Here is a 16,632-nt window from a genome sequence, read left to right on the forward strand (position 1 = left end):
GTTGCCTAAGGACGAAAACATATCGGAACAAATATTCGGAACTAGGTGAGACATGTGCATGCTGCAGTAAAGATCCAGAAACCACTCAGCACATCCTGATGGAATGCGACGGGATCCACCCAGCGAGAACCGTAGGTAACGTGCAACTCCCAGAAGCGCTTAGTTTCAAAGTGGAAGGAAACATAAACAGATCAGCCGTAGAGACCAGCAAGAGACGATTGGAGTACTGGTGGAAAAAAAGCAGGGAAAAGATGGATACGACCTGATCTCTTAAAATCATAGGCAGCGGCACAAGGCAAATTTTTGAAAAAGAAAAATAATAATGAGAGGTATACAAAAATGCTAGATAAAGAACATGTATAGTATACCTGATTAAATCAAGCAGGCTAGGTGACTATTTCTCGCCGCCTCGTTTCAAAGGGGATGCCAATAAATCATCATCATCATCATCGGTCAAATTGGAACTTCGCCGGCCTAATGCGTTTCCGACACGCGCGCGCATCGGGGCATTAGCAAACAATTAATAAATTAATAAGAATGGTGCTGGGGCCTTCACATTTTAATAAGACGACTTATATTGCACCTGGAAAAACGTCTTCACAGCAATGCATTTCTGTTGAAAAGTGAAGCCGACTCTATGGGGATTGTTCTAAGCTTGGTCTTTGTAAGCTGGCTTTCCCACGTGCTCTGTTGCAGTGAAGCCCACTGAAAGAAAAATGCGATGCGAACGTGGCGCTATCGCGTTCTACTCTTAAATGGGAAGCTTAAGCGTCTTCCAATTTTTGTTAAACCGCTATCATTCGCAGTCGCCAATGAGTCTTACTGTGCGAATAAACTGTGTGTTTCCTTCTAATGCTCTAGCTCTGCATTGAAAGACCTCTTCATAACGCGCAGTGTAATGACAGAACCTTCGTAACATTGTGCACATATTCGGATAGGAAGATCAGCGGTGAGAATGGCACTTGATTATCCGAATACTATTAGAAAAGTATTCGACTTTCTATTACCATCGCTTCTGGCGCTATTCGAGTTTTGTTTGTCTCGGCCTCAAAAAAAATATACTATTAGCACACACCTGGTCATTTTCATTAAGTATCACACTGAGTTTTCCCTTTGAATCTCTTTAATCTGAAAGCCGCATCACGGAAGACCCACGTGGTGAATGGTTCACGACAGAATGGCCACCACGCGCACCGGAGCACCACTGGCCTTGCATACTTTGATGGGCAGCACGATGGCTGTGGCGCCGAGGGCGGGGAGACGCGACAGATCGGCCAAGTTTTCGAGTATGTACACGTTATGGGTAGCAAGAATCCTGTGCGTCGTCGAAGAGTTGAACAGGTCCACGGAAGGCGAGTCTAATCCGACGCCATATACGTGACGCTGCTCAACCAGGAACCGCGCAGCCTCTGGTGACACAGTCGGGAAACGCCGCCATCCATTGTCGTCGATCCCCAAGTAAGCGTTGCGGTTCGGCCACAGCTGGGAAAATAGAGCGCATGTAGTGAGATAAATAACAGACCTTCAAAAACACCTTCAACCACACCAAGTTTGGCAGGGACAAGCGAAAGAAGATAAATGGGCATGCGCTGACTACGAACTGAATTATTACATGTAAACCGTAGCTTATATGCTCGACCACGTCAGTCCTGCAACCCTCTAACAGTTGAGCCATGTGATAAAAATTTTGGGCGCCTGATATCTGTATCACGAGATGTGTGCGCAGGCACGGATTGAAGGACTGACGTGGTGGGGCATATTATCTACTGCTTACGTGTTATAAATTAGGTTGTTAGTCAGTGCATGCCCCATTCGCGTCTTTCTCTTGTTCCTGTCAACAACTGTGCTGTTATAGATGGAATGTCACGCGCTTCCCAAATGTGCAATCCTAATAAGTAACTTGAAAAGATGTCTTGGTAACAAGGTAAATTTGACGGGACACCACACGGTTTTGACATCACGGCAAACACGCGAATATACTAATTGTACTATTACAAGTCCGTGGCTACGTCCAGGGACAAAGGCCACAAGAGTGAAAGGGCTTACACATGCCTGGATACGGAGAGACCAGTTCACAGACTGCAAACGAAATTGCGAAACGTAAGTTCCACAGGCCACGTACGCCGATTCTTCACGAAGAAGGCCCTTGCACAATTTTTGGACCATAACATGCCACAATGACAAACCATGCGAATAACAACGACAGTCAGGGTATTCCTAATTAAACGCAGAATAAAAATCAATATTAGGCTCCTCTGGTTTACGAAATTGTGCTTCCATGTTTGCAAAAGAACCGTTCTTACCGAGGCAGAAGGCTTGGGAAGTCAAGAAATAAAAAAAAGCAAGAACAAAAGACGGCTGACGGCTCTGGCCTGATGTTTCCGCACCAGTTCGTCCGGACGTGGTGAATTCGGGTGTAATTCAGCGTTTATCGGTAAAGGAAGGCCAAATTGCACTTGCAAGAGTCCAACAACTCGTCCTAGCAACTTTGAAGAACTTACTAAGCGCCAAAAGGGCACAAATACCCGAATAACGTTACAGTGATGTACCAGCATTAACGTAATATTTGAAACATGGAAGTTTGTTTTTCGCTTACGCAGCTGGGGACCTACCTTTCTTCATTAAATGTAGTTACATAGTTTTTCGGAATAACGCTTCACCAGTATAAACTTCTTTAGTGCTTATGTTTAGCTTCTTTTTACCATACTTACAGTAAGTACAACCATGTCATTTTTGTTTCTCAGTTTAGTGAGCCATTTAAACAGTATTGTAGTTTCATGAATGTTTATTTTCCAACTTTCCACCGCTCGTGTGATTTCACGAGTCCATAGTAAGTGTATGCGTAAGTGCACCGCAAACACACACACACACACACACACACACAAAAACGCAAGACGGGGGCGTGAGGGGGGTGGGGAAGAAAGGCATGTTTACTGTTTGTAGCACGGGAGAGAGAGAGACAATGCAAACACTGAACATGTTGAAATAAACTGCTGATACAAAACACTTTCAGTGTAATTTTGCTTCTAGAGATAATAACTTACCCCTGACCCAAATCAAAGGGCTTGTCAAAACATTTTTTTTTTCCAGAAAGCTATAGCGACTCGACTCCAAGCGTAAATGATATTATATGAAAGAAAATGCAGCTACTCATTCTGTATTCATATGACGACTTCAAAGTCACATTTCGCAAGCAAAGCTTCTTTTTGCTTGTCATTTCAGAACAACTGCACGTCCTTGAACAATTCAATGAGGATGACTTTTATGGCTTATGTCTCAATTTCGTCAGTCCACTCCTCAGAAGTCTTTGATTCCCAGACGTTCCACCACTGGTGAAATCTGAAGAAACTGTTACATAATAATATATGTGTGCATTCAATTTAGAAAAAAAATGAACATATACATTTGATCGCAATACCATTGCACGGTTACTGCGATTGTCGTTTTTTTTATGAAATACAGCTTATTTGTATACGTGATTACAGAAAACTACCTAGTCATGCTCGATATTTACATGAATGTCAGGGAGCCTGAAAAGTATGTTAAACGTCTGTCTCGGAATGAGACGACTAACCGGATAACCACAATGTACACAGGCTCTTGGTTCAGTTATTACTGATCAGTGCATTTCTGCATTTCTGCAAGGGTTAAAATGTTAAGCAAATAAACGACCTGCAACAGATTGACACCGCTTCATAGCCAGCGCGAAATTTCGTCCCCCTCTCCCAATCTTAGTGCCTCACCATGTAAGCCCGGTAATGTGACCATTAGGTCAATGAGCAAGCAATTCTTGATTATTTACGTCTCTACAAATACGAAAGCTCTTCATTGAGGAGAGGATTCTTTTTCGAGGCAATAGCTTCCCAGCCGTATCTCCAAAATTGATTTACTCGAAGCATGCACAGCCTCAGACTTAGAACCCGTCGGCTATTCGAGTTGCTTCAGCGTACCATCTCGCTTAGGCATTTTCTTTACTCGCGCATCCTTTTGTCACCTCACCTTAGAGCGTCCAGTCCTCTCGATAAGAAGAGCACCATGAGGAACGTGACCATGCTCTGCCTCCCAGCGCTCGATGTCTTCGACGGACAACTCGTACACGGGGTTCTCGCTCGCCTGTGCCTCAACATCCACGAGTGCGATAGGGACGAACATGAGCCGTTCGAGTGGTATCTGGCTCACAGTCCACTTGTCGGGGGCAAAGTGAATTGGCGAGTCCAGATGCGTGCCGCCATGGGTGGCCACCTCGATGACGTCTGCCTGGTACCTAAAAGAACCAAGGTCTTTCTTTCTTTCTTCCTTTCGTTCTTTCTTTCTTTCTTTTTGCCAGGAGGTCAATTACACGACAGATGGAAACATGTGGTATATTTGACACTCTAAATTTTTCTGATGATTTTACACATTACGCACACTTGAGTGGATAGTGCTAAACTGCTACTTGTTTTTAACGAATTAAGCTATTAGTAAACAGGAAAAAAAAGAAAGCTTCAAATGTCGTCGGACATGGACGACAATTTTACGGAATGTTTTTTTTTTTTCTTAAGTTCGTGATAATGATTAAGGCCATGCAAGTCTAATATAGCAAATATCTATATTTACGGTGCAAACAGAAGTAAAGGGGAAATAGCTCACATCATCGTTTTGATTTGTGAGCAATGTAACTTTTTGAAAAAAAAATCGAAAACGCAACATTTATGAAACTTGCTCATCTTTGGTATTTCCTATTTCCATGGACATCCCAGCTTGTTGCGATTTACGCCAGATACGCCTTTTAGTGAATAACAAACCTGTGCACTTTTATTTGACTAAGTTTAACGTAATAATTTTTTACTCGGAACGTCAAAGTTAGAAAGAATGTTTATAAAAAAAACCTCTTGATCTCGTTTAAAGTCACTCAAATGGTTCTCTAAGGTGAAACAGCCAACAGTTGTTGCTGTTGTCGTTGTTTCTAAGCACGGTTCATATACCCATGATGATTAGTGACCACATATAATTAAGTAAAAACAATATGAGCCTGCTGCAAGGAACAGTAGAAAATCACGTTTTTTGGACTACTACGTATACAATCCTACAGAAAAAAAAAGAGACGTGCACCATGTCTCCCACCTCTAAGAGTGCAACCTCCTTGAAGATGGGGAAAGCTTATGGACAGAGATATCATTTCTTTCATAGAAAGCCCGAGAACCCGGCTCGGGTTGTACGTTTTAATTTGCTGCTTTACGCTGGGGAAGGGAAGAACTCGAAAACTTTTGATGTAGGATGATCAAGACGCGAATATTGCCGCGATTAATAAGTTATGAAGTGGTGCGCTAAAAATTCGTGGCTGGTACCCCATTTACATATACTAAACGTGCGTCTTCTTCGACGTGCGTCTTCATGGACGGGTCTGTAACAATTTACGCCAGTGTTTGCAAGCGGATCAAAACAAGGATAAAATAAATAGACAATCGCTTTGATTGCATATGTAATGTTGCCCATGTGTCAATGTGCTGCGTAGCTTTGGTGGTGAAGTACAAACAAGCCCAGCACTCAACATTTCATTAATATATGACTGGCGTGCGGCCTTCTCTATTCCTGTATACCGCGTAGTCAGAAGTTACCGATTATCGCCCTAGGCATCATCTACAGTGAGAGAAAGTTTCGATGGAGATGCTCGACGTATACAAAAGAAAAATTGGAGGACGCTGAAGATTCGCTTTTAAGAGTAGAACGCGATAGCGTTATCGGGACCCGTTCGCATCGCATCGTTCGCAACCGGCAAGTAGGCTTCATCCACTGCAACACAGAACGTGGGAAAGCCAGCTTACAAAGACCAAGCTTACGCCGATCCCTTTAAAGTCGGCTTCACTTTCGCTGGGAATTGCTGGGAATACGTTTTTCCAGGGGCAATATAGGTCGTCTTATATTTTAATGTGAAGGTCCTAGGATCTTTCTTCATTATTTTATTAATTGTTTGCTATTGCCCCGACGCGCGCGCGTGTCCAAAAAACTTATTTGGCGGGCCAAGTCACAATTTGGCCTACTGAGGATGCCAGCGCCATCTGGATAAGATTTTCGCAAGTAGGCTACCCGAGTGAGCCAGTGTTTTTATGGCAGAAATGCTGGCAAAAGAGGTTTGTGTTTGAGTTTCCCAGTAACAGAATTATGTTTTCTCGTACATTGAAATAACACTCCGACGCCAATCTGTACGTAGCTTGTGCTTCAGTTGTGCTTTACAATTTTTCTGATGATAGGCACCGTCTCTTATCTACACACGGCTCTGACCTTTATGCGCCGTGCATTCGCCGCTCAGTTTCCGTTGAAGCGATAGACCGCACGTACCTTCGCCGCTGCGGCGTATCCGCTTGCTGCCAGAGTTTTGACGGTCGTTGTCTGCAGTCATTCAGTGTGATCTATTCATGTTTGTTTGTGCGCGCTCACACCACGCTTGTTCATTCAGTTTGTAATAGTCGGGCCACATTTTCCAACGCACGCTACACATGCAATGCTGCCCGGATCGGCAGTGCAGCGCTACAGATGTGTACGTTCGCACGCGCCGCCCACGGGAAGCGCTTCTCATCGACACCACCGTTTCACACGCGCCTTCTCGTGGTCATCGAGTCTCTCGTCATGTCGGTCTACTTACGCCGCAGCACACCTCCTTACTTAATCAGCTCATGTTTACTACAATTCATGTTGTTACCAAAGCCGCTCACCTTACTTCGTATGAAATTGCTGTGTTGCTATCGCATTCATTGCTTCGCCCTTTTCCTGATGAGAAATTCAATTTTGGTTCACCAAAACCCTGCACCACAACTGAAGGGGCTGCGTGGTCGAGGTGGTTCGGAATGATTTCCTCTTGCACTAACACCTTGCGGATGCGGTGGTTGCGCACGACTTTTTCCGCCACGGACGCCGACATCCACGCCGACGCCGGATTTTCTGCGACACGGGGCCCTTAACGCTATCGCGTTAATCATTGAATATTTCTAGGGTGCTGGGTGGAATCTAACCCGCGTCATAGTAATCAGACAAAGTTGTCTGAATGTGTATTCACACAAGTGCTACCTGCGGACTTCGCGGCAGCGCCTCCGAATGACGCAGCGTGCTTGAAAAGGAAGCGTAAGAGAGCAGCCCGGCTGCATACATGCCTTATATGCGACGCATCTCTACTGTGGCAATACGGTGTGTCGCTATCTTGGTTAGCTTGAGTGCTAATCACAATAAAGTTGACATTCATCGTGAGATTGGTTCTGGCATGCATTACAAAAACAAGGAGCTGCACTATGCCAATTCCCATGGAAGTAGTGGTTCCGATGTGGGAAGTGAGCAGTGGTATAAAAAAAATTTACGATAAACCAGTGGGAAAATGTTTATGACAATAATCGCGCGTTCAGTGCATAACTTCGTTCCAAGCACAAGACAAGAAAAAACATCACAAATAAAACACTTTTGTTACCAATTCACACTGTGAAACTTCTTTAACTAGTTCTGTGAGCTTCCAAAAAAATGTAACCTAACTGAATTCCAGTATGTACTTCAGATCAGAGCCCGTATTGACAAGACAACTCTTACGTTAGACCTGCTTCTAAGACCAGATGCTAGTCAATCCGGAAGAGGGACATTATTAACGACAGCGGCTTGCCATTGGGAAATAGCGCGCTTACGAATGAAAATTCAATTCAATTCACTTTCATTTCGCAACATGCATACATATTTTGGCGGTTTCCTTGGCAAAAAAGCTGTGTGAAGCATTGTGAATTGGCCAGGTGCTTCGTAAGGTTGCTTTTGTACGCTGTAAAACATACAGGGCGCCCTTGACTAAATATGTACCAAATCTCGAGCATAACACGGCGTTGAAAGAACAATCGGTTGGCGATGAAATAACAACACTGCTAGAGCTTTACATGGAATATCCAAATTTGTGTTGCTTATCTCAGTCGCAATCTGATGACCAACATATACGCGACTACCAATATATGTGCGCAACATTAGGGCAAAATATATGTCGTTAGCATGTCCGTACTTCGCACAGCTTTCTAATAGTCTGAAAAACTGCACTTTTTATAACTGTTACTTGACTGGAAAGACCAATTCTTCCTCGTGTTCGCCTTTAGTTGTTCGTGAATGTCCGAACAAATTACTGTCGCGCAGAGAGCGCTGATACACTTTACGTACCAGTCTTCAGGGGTACTTCCCTCACGCGAGATATTGAGGCGAAATTCGGCGTCATCAGACCAGAAGATTGTCCTGTTGTTGAAGCTGTGCGACAGGTCGACGAGCTTCTCGGGTGGCACGAACAGACCCCCGCAGCTTGATGGGCTTCTCGCAGCTATGCGGCTTACTAGGACAGCACACGAGAGCAAGATGATGGCCGAGAACGTTGACGCCATCGCAACGTTCATCTGACAGGAGCTGGAAAGATGGAAGGTGATATCTGGGCAAGCCGGTAATACACGATAAAACTACGACATACAAAGACCGGAACGTAAGTAGCTTGCACTACGCCAGTGTTGGTGTATTGTCGGCTTTTCTTGTCCTATAGTCCATGTGCGTTGTAAATTTAGTGGAGACCCAGTCAACGCCATGGGGCAATTGCGAAAGTGACTGACATCTATGCCACGCACTACGTGCCCTCATCATTTCTCTCTCTCTCTCTCAGAAGAAAAAAGAAATTTCTAGCCTGTTTCACACAATTCACATGCGTCAGTCGTATCATAATGTTCTGCCACATCCAACTTGCGAAGTGTTCATCAGAGTGCTAGTGGTACACTTTTACATGTTGGGGCTTGGTGTACAAAGGAAGTGTGCATAGAAAATCAGTGTTACTGCTCTGGAAAATTCCTTTAAGAATGAAAGGGTTTGACCTGCTCCAAAAAGTCACACGGTACGAACTTCTGGCGGTATGTGCAAACACATAAGGTTTAATGTAATAATTGAATAGTACATTATATTTCCATTATACGGATTCTCCTATACAGTCCTTCTACAAGAGTAGGTTATTTGAATTAGTGCAAGCCTAAAAGATAATTGCCACCAATGACGACGAATATGCATACGTAGGAGCGTAAATTAACACATACACATCATAGCCATACACATAGCTATGCACCACCAATTAACGCAACAAGAAGTACCCCTCCAATGACAAGTTACCATGGATGGCGCCTGATCTCCGTGACCACAGCAAAGTAATCTCACCCAACAATATTTGTTCCTTACCACCACTTGCGTGCCGAGCAAACCGTAATTTCAGTGGCCTGGAGTTCCATGGCTGCGTGAAACATTCGGAACCTAATAATCTTGCGTCGGAGTCAATTTTTGTGTTGTTGTATGCAGTACCTTTGTTAACGAACAATTATGGCCACGGGTACGTTCGACTGTTATGTGGTTATTGACATCATTCTGAACCCCCGTTTTCTCATCCGCTTGAAGCCACCTATCTCGTAATGTGATACGTGGTGTAGTGCTTATGTGCAACTATACCGCTTCTTCCCTAAAATGCATTTGTAGCCATTTCTGTTCTAGCTGTTGGCATATAACCAAGTAAACGTCCACGCCATGCTTAGTGGCGTTATATTGCTTTAGTTCGACATAGTAGTGCTCATTACATACTAATAGCATTTTCTTTCTTCTATCACTTAACTCCAAGCTCCCAAGCTGACTTTAATAGTCATGCTAAATACATGCTGGTTTCTTTTTTAACTTCCTTCTTGCCCTGTTTCTTATTTGGCCTGGTAATACAGTCAACTGCAAAACTTTACGGCACTTCGAATTCTTGAAAAAGAGCAATTTTCGTAGTGGCTTAGCCACACAACCAAAAATTTGCTGGAAGAATGAATGGCATGGCCAAAAGGTGAAGTACCCGTTGCACATCCTGATTGGCAGCCGGTTTGATTTACTACGATAACTTTTGTGTTTTCTCGATGCCCAATCTAAAAAAAAGAACTTTCTAGTTGGACGTACACCCGTGAGCTAAATTATATGGACTACAGGGTCGCCAAGAAAACTGAATTTCTTCCTAATTACCAAGCACGAACTTGAATTGAGAAGTATACTGAAAAATTTCACATGCCAAGTTTGAACTGCGGTCCAGAATTTCAAATTGCATTCACAGGAAGGTGAAAAAATCGGCTTTATCACTCAACCCCTGGTCCATATAATGTTTCTCACGGGTGTACATCAGCCGTTGTATTCACATTCATCTTCATTTTGCTTTTTCGAGCTGAATACAGTTTGAAAATTATACCAATGCTGCAGCCCTATGCAATAAAAAATGCCTTATGAGTATGGACTCTGATATCAAAGCGTCAAGCATTTTGCACGCAAAGTGGTTGCAGTAAAACGCTTACAGATGTTCGATGTTCCCAGAGGAGCTGCTACCGCCGCCGCTGTCGTGGTATGCAAGTGCCACAATCACGCCAGAGTCAAGACTTTGTGCCGGGCGCAGCCGTGCGCAAACTGTTAAGATATGCTCTTGACGTCGACGATCACTTTACAAAATAAGAAAATAGCCAGTCAAGAGACGCTTTATGTCAGAATTCATGCAAGATAGAAAAGTTGACATTGGAAACCACGAAGGTTCTCTATTTCAAGCACTCGTTGCCGTCCGTCACGCTAGATCTTATCATTCAGCAAGCGTTATTCGAGTTGAGCTCTGGTCTGGAACGTATCAACAGAAGGCCTGCGTGCCGTAACATCCGTTATGTAACTACCACTGGATAACTTCAGCGAGCCGTTTCGAATTTCGGACGCGAGATTGAGTTGCGGTGAATATCAACGTTAGTGTTAGTAGGATACTCCTCCCAGAGTTGAGAGCCCACGTACCAGATATTGCTGCAATCAGTGCATTCAGCCAGAACTTTATAGAAGCATTGCGCATGTATAAATTTTGTCATTGTTTTCCTTGTTTTCCTTATTTAGCAATTGCACGTGTACGAATGCGTTTTTTACTACGACAGCAGTTAAGTGCTAGGACCTGGGTTGGTCTTGTGCTTTTGGGACATTATTACGACGTTATTTTCTTGTGGTCAGGCCGCCTCGTCACTTCTAGCTTCACCGTCGCCCATCCCACACTACTGCAGCAATGTGCATTTGGAAGCCAAGTGCGCTAAACACTGCGCTATCGTGAACCAACAGCGAAGGGTAACTAGTGTAAGGTTTTCTGCTACGCACAGACTCAGAGAGCGGTGGCGCTTATGCGTATATTTCGGCTGCCAGAACCAGCAATGCTGTTGTAGCACACGAAGATGACTTTATGTAGTACATCGTGTAAAAGCTGTCCTTCACACGATTCCTTCACCAGAATTATAACTATTCCTTAATTTCGGCCACAATATTAGGAGAACTAATTAAGTTACATGAATGAAATTTTGCGTCCTAAATGGCAATTCCTTGACTTCTACTTTATCCACAATTTAGCTTCCTTGAGCATGTTGTTGCCGGGCTGTTTACAGCAGAAAATTGTGATATTTGGCAATTTTGAAAAGCAACTTATCCAAAAAGTAAAAATTCAAAATTATTTTTCTACGTCTAGGAACTAGATAAATATGTCCCAAAGCTACAGAGCAAGCCGCAATGCAGTAAGTGCGGTAATTTCTTCTAAATATGGTCACAACTGAGACACAGTTCGCAAAAACCATGTATCTTATGCTTGTTCTTGAACATTTATTTCTTAATCACACCAATGAATATCTTTATATTAGATATAGTTGTAATCTACAAGAATTAAGCTTTTTATGGTTTATACGACAACTTCATATCCTAAGTAGAAGAGCCGCCACGGTTGCTCCAAGAATGCGGAAAACGGGGGACTCGTGCCGCCGGAGTGGGACCGCCACCTTAAACGGCAGTAACAATCAGCCTCACACATGCACAACATACCCACAATGGAGAATTCGGCAAGTGTCAATCGGTTAGTGGAAAACAATATCGACAGTATCGACGGCGTCGACGCCAGCAACGAAGTCGCAGGGACAACGCCACATATTTATTTACATAGTAGCTCACAGTGTTCACAGTTGCCAGTTGTGCACAATATGGCTACACTGCAAATGTACAGGGAGGAAAAAAAAGCTTTCCCTCAAATATCGTAGGTGGCACGGCGTCATTTCACTCGCGGCAGCAGTTGTAGGAGCTTTTGTTTGGGAGGGAGCATAATTCCAAGCGTAGACCTTCAAGACGACTCGGAGCCCGAAGGCAGAAAACTACTGACGAAAATACACATGTAAATAGCGCCTTACTCTTCTGCATTTCCTAAAGTTAGAGTCGAGGAAAACTGTCCCTACATTCGACAAACCAAGTCTCGCTGTTTGACCACCAGGTTGTTACGGCCAAGAATAGCGTTGCATCATACGGAGTGTTACTGATCTATCAGTTTAGTGATTACAGCCTAGACTGGAAGCAGTGGGTTCCAGAAAGTGTTGAAGTTCACTTAAAACAATAAAAAGGGGAGGTGGCAACTGCTGGCCCGCCTCAACATTCCCTTAATCAATGTGGTTATAACGTAATTTAAATCGCCTACTGGGTTGCGCCTAATCTCATTAGCAGAGTTGTTAAACTTTAGGCAAGCGTTTGGCGCTCTTTCCCATCATGGATCTTTTTCTCTTCTGTTCCCACGCTCATAGCGACTCCTCGCTGCATAGGCGCCTATAATTTTTGTCGTCACGTTTATGCGTAATTTGTCCGCAGCCCCGTTCTCATAGAATAACAGAAGTGACAGGCTCACCAGCAATTAACAAGCACTCCGTCAAAGGAGCGTTTTTGTCGAATCCTACGCTATCACCACTCTGAGTTTTTCACGACTGGGCCGTTCTTCAAATGGAGAATTCTTGCCACCATCTCCGCGCAGGTCATAGACCGCGTAAAAAGTGGTTGTCATTGTGGGTCCCTTGCCGTGGGCATTTAGCCCTGACAAAAGGGTGTGCCACATCATCGCCCCCTCCCCCCCCCCACCTTTGGTGGCGGTGTCAACGCTCCTACATTCATGGGTAGGGATTAGTAGGTAATTATCTATGCATTCACTTCACGCACTGCCAATTAAGGTGCTGAGAGAGAGCCGAGAAACTGCGTGTATACTTAGTGCGTCAAGTCACCTATTCTGAACGTTTCAGAGATGAATGGCTTAAAAATATGGTTCCATAAAGCTGTACATTTTAAGTAAATAAATATATTTTGCAAATATATGAAGAGTCTAAGAATGATAAATTCAGTCCTCGTACTTGAACTTCCATAACATGCATTATTGTAGCACCCAGAAAGACAATTGCGTGCATCACAAAAGAACATAATGTAAAAATTTACATGAACACTTTTCTTTCATTATTATACATAATGTACGGTTATTATTTAAATTATGCTGTAAACATTGTATATTTCAAATTCTTTCTTTAAAGCAATAGATATTCCCTTGTCCGCACACCACGCAACAACCCCCTCATTCCCATCAGCCGTGCCACTGCGTCCATCCGCTCACTTCGTTCAGCCGCGGTACCCACACATCAGTGGACAATGGCGCACTCCTGACAACCGCCCAATATGTGTTGCGTGTGGTCTACCTCGCCACATTGTATGATTTTGCCGTCGCCGCCCAACATCCTACCATCGTAGCTTCGACACCGAACCACGCAGTTCACCATACACGTCGTCCTCCGTGCCTCAGAACCCTGGCCAGATGTCTTCTTACTCAGACCACCGCCCTCTTGTTGACCGCCGTTCGCCATCGCCCCGACGTCGCTCGCTTTCGCCAATGCGTCGTCGCCCTTCTAAGCCAGAACGGGAAAACTAATCGCCGCAGTTCCAGCGGCGAGAACTGCGTCACCCACGAACAGACCAAGGCCTCTCCCTTCTCCGACGAATGTTATTGATGTATATGTGGACGGCGCCGCTGCACTCGCCCTCGTTGACACTGGTGCCGCAGTTTCACTTATTAGTGCCACACTTTGCCATTTGCTCAGGAAAGTTACGACGCCACTGTCAAACGTTTCCCTTCGTACTGCCAGCGCAGACCGCATCACGCCTGCAGCTGCGTGTACTGCTCGTGTTGTGATCAACGGCCTCCTCTACATCGTCGAATGTTTGGTGCTGTGTTCTTGTTCCCAGGATCTTATTTTGAGCTGGGACTTCCTTTCCGCTAATAAGGCCGTCATCGACTGTTCTCGTGCTGAGGCGGAATTTCAAACGCTGTGCGACGCCCCGCTCCTTGACGCTCGTGAACCTGAAGATAAAGTTTTTCTTGCCGATGACGTTACAATTCCACCGCACTCTTCTTCCCTAGCCACAGTGTCATGCAACATTGTTGCTGATTGCAGCACACTTATTATGCCATCCGCCATTTTCGCTCGTCGCAAATGTTCCCCGCTGCCTTTTGCTGTTTTCGACGTTCGTGCCGGCGTCAGCTGACTGCTCGTCTCCAACCGATTGTCCTGTCCTCTCACTTTGCTTCGTGGGGAGTGCGTTGGCCGCGTCCAATGTATCGACCCTGCTATCATCGTTGACATGCCAACTGGTTCCATCGCCACTCATGACGTCGCCGGAATGACCTGTAACCCCAGGCAGGAGCCGACTTCGCCCGATGTTCTACATAGCTCCATCACCGACAGGTTAACCGTTTCCCAACGCGCCCAGCTTCTACGCCTTCAAGACAAGTTCCGTTCATCTTTCGACTGCCAGCATGTTCACTTGAGCCTCACGTCAACTGTTTGTCATCGCATCGACACGGGTACTAATGCGCCACTGCGACAAAGACCCTATCGTGTATCCACGACAGAGCGCCGTGTCATCGATGACCAAGTAGCTGACATGCTGAAGCGCGGCGGCATTCAGCCTTCGGATAGCCCCTGGGCATCTCCCATTGTTTTTGTTAAGAAGAAGGGCGGATCGATTCGATTCTGTGTCGATTACCGTCGTCTGAACAAAATAAGTCGTAAAGATGTTTACCCTCTTCCGAGAATTGACGACGCCCTTGACTGTCTCCAAGGCGCAGAGTTCTTCTCTTCTATCGACTTACGAAGCGGCTATTGGCAAATCCTATGGCACCCGAAGGCTAACCTAAAACGGCCTTTGTAACACCAGATGGCCTATATGAATTTCGTGTCATGCCTTTCGGGCTTTGCAACGCCCCAGCAACATTTGAGCGTATGATGGACAACCTTTTGCGTGGTCTCAAGTGGAAAACGCGCCTGTGCTACTTAGATGATGTGGTTATTTTTTCGCCCGATTTTCCCACCCATCTCTGTAGGCTGGAGGAAGTGTTACAGTGCCTAACTGCCGCCGGCCTCCAGCTCAACCTGAAGAAATGCCACTTTGGCGCAAGTCAGCTCACCATCCTTGGCCATGTCGTATCTAAACACGGTATTCTTCCTGACGCCGCCAAGCTACGTGCAGTCGCTGATTTTCCCAAACCTTCCTCCGTACAAGAACTTCGCAGCTTACTTGGCCTCTGAATACTTTCGCCGCTTCATTCGATATTTTGCGTCCATCACCGCTCCCTTGAATCAGCTTCTACGGAGCGACTTGAACAATTACGCCTGGTCCCCTGCCTGTGACGATGCCTTCCAAGAGTTGCGTGTCTTCCAGCGCCTGTCTGTCACCTTCGCCTTATTGTCCTCGTTTCTTGTGTGCGCGCTGCAGTTTCAAGATGAAGAGTTGCGTCGTCTATTAACATCGCCGCCTATACTGCGTCACTTCGACCCGAGTGCTCCGATCGAAGTACACACCGACGCCAGCGGTGTTGGGCTCGGCGCTGTGCTCGCGCAGCGTAAATCTGGGTTCGACGAGTACGTCGTTGCCTACGCAAGCCGCACCCTCACCAAAGCAGAGACGAATTATTCCGTTACGGAGAAGGAATGTTTGGCCATAATCTGGGCACTTGGTAAATTTCGACCATACCTCTATGGCCGCCCCTTCGACGTAATTACCGACCATCATGCCCTTTGTTGGCTGTCCACGTTGAAGGACCCCTCAGGTCGATTAGCTCGCTGGGCTTTGCGGTTGCAAGATTTCGATGTGCGCGTAGTCTACAGGTCTGGCCGCCGCCACACCGACGCCGACGCGCTTTCCCGTTCACCCGTGTCAACCGAAAGCGATGCGTGACTCTCTGCCGTTGACCAAGTACTTTCCTTCCCAGCAGGCTGCAACATGGCTTCGGAGCAACGCAAGGATGCCTAGATTAGTGCTCTTATTCGCTTCCTTTCAAAGCCGTCGACTGTTCCTCCATCTTCTCGAGCTTTAATTGCGCCGTCAAGCTTCGCACTTCGAAATGCGGGATGGACTTCTCTATCGCCGGAATTACGTCTCTGACGTCCGCAAGTGGTTGCTCGTCATACCGCGACATCTTCGTGGTGAAATATGTTCTGCCTTCCACACTGACCAGCAGTGTGCACACGCGGGTGTCTTCAAGACGTACACCCGGCTTCGCTCCAGGTTTTATTGGCGTGGCATGTACACTTTTGTGTGCAAGTACATTCGGTCGTGCCCTCCGTGCCAACGCCGCAAGGTTCCTGCTCAGCATGTCTCTGGTCCACTCCAGCCAATCCCGTGTCCTGCCAGGCCCTTCGATCGCATTGGGATTGACCTGTATGGACCCCTCCTGAGCACGGCTTCCTGAAACCGCTGGATAGTCGTCGCCATCGACCACTTGACGCGATACGCAGAAAC

The 16,632-nt window shown here is 45.6% G+C and overlaps 2 protein-coding genes across 2 annotated transcripts in view; both read right to left on the reverse strand.

Moving 5' to 3' along the window:
* Positions 1-1,097: 1,097 nt before the first annotated feature.
* Positions 1,098-10,427, reverse strand: LOC119448251 (isatin hydrolase). Its single transcript, XM_037711661.2, has 4 exons — positions 10,329-10,427; positions 8,155-8,391; positions 4,000-4,264; positions 1,098-1,482 (listed from the first exon to the last, which is right to left on the reverse strand). The coding sequence occupies exons 2-4, from the start codon at positions 8,379-8,381 to the stop codon at positions 1,168-1,170; spliced, it is 807 nt and encodes a 268-aa protein (XP_037567589.1). The 5' UTR covers positions 8,382-8,391; positions 10,329-10,427; the 3' UTR covers positions 1,098-1,167.
* The window catches only part of LOC119450575 (isatin hydrolase-like), a 53,665-nt gene continuing 43,203 nt past the window's right edge, over positions 6,171-16,632 (reverse strand). The window contains exon 4 of the transcript XR_007466477.1: positions 6,171-6,180. The gene's annotated coding sequence lies outside the window, so the exon portion shown is untranslated. The remainder of the gene's footprint in view (positions 6,181-16,632) is intronic.

Source organism: Dermacentor silvarum, chromosome 4 (genome assembly GCF_013339745.2).
Source record: "Dermacentor silvarum isolate Dsil-2018 chromosome 4, BIME_Dsil_1.4, whole genome shotgun sequence".
NCBI lineage: Eukaryota > Metazoa > Arthropoda > Arachnida > Ixodida > Ixodidae > Dermacentor > Dermacentor silvarum.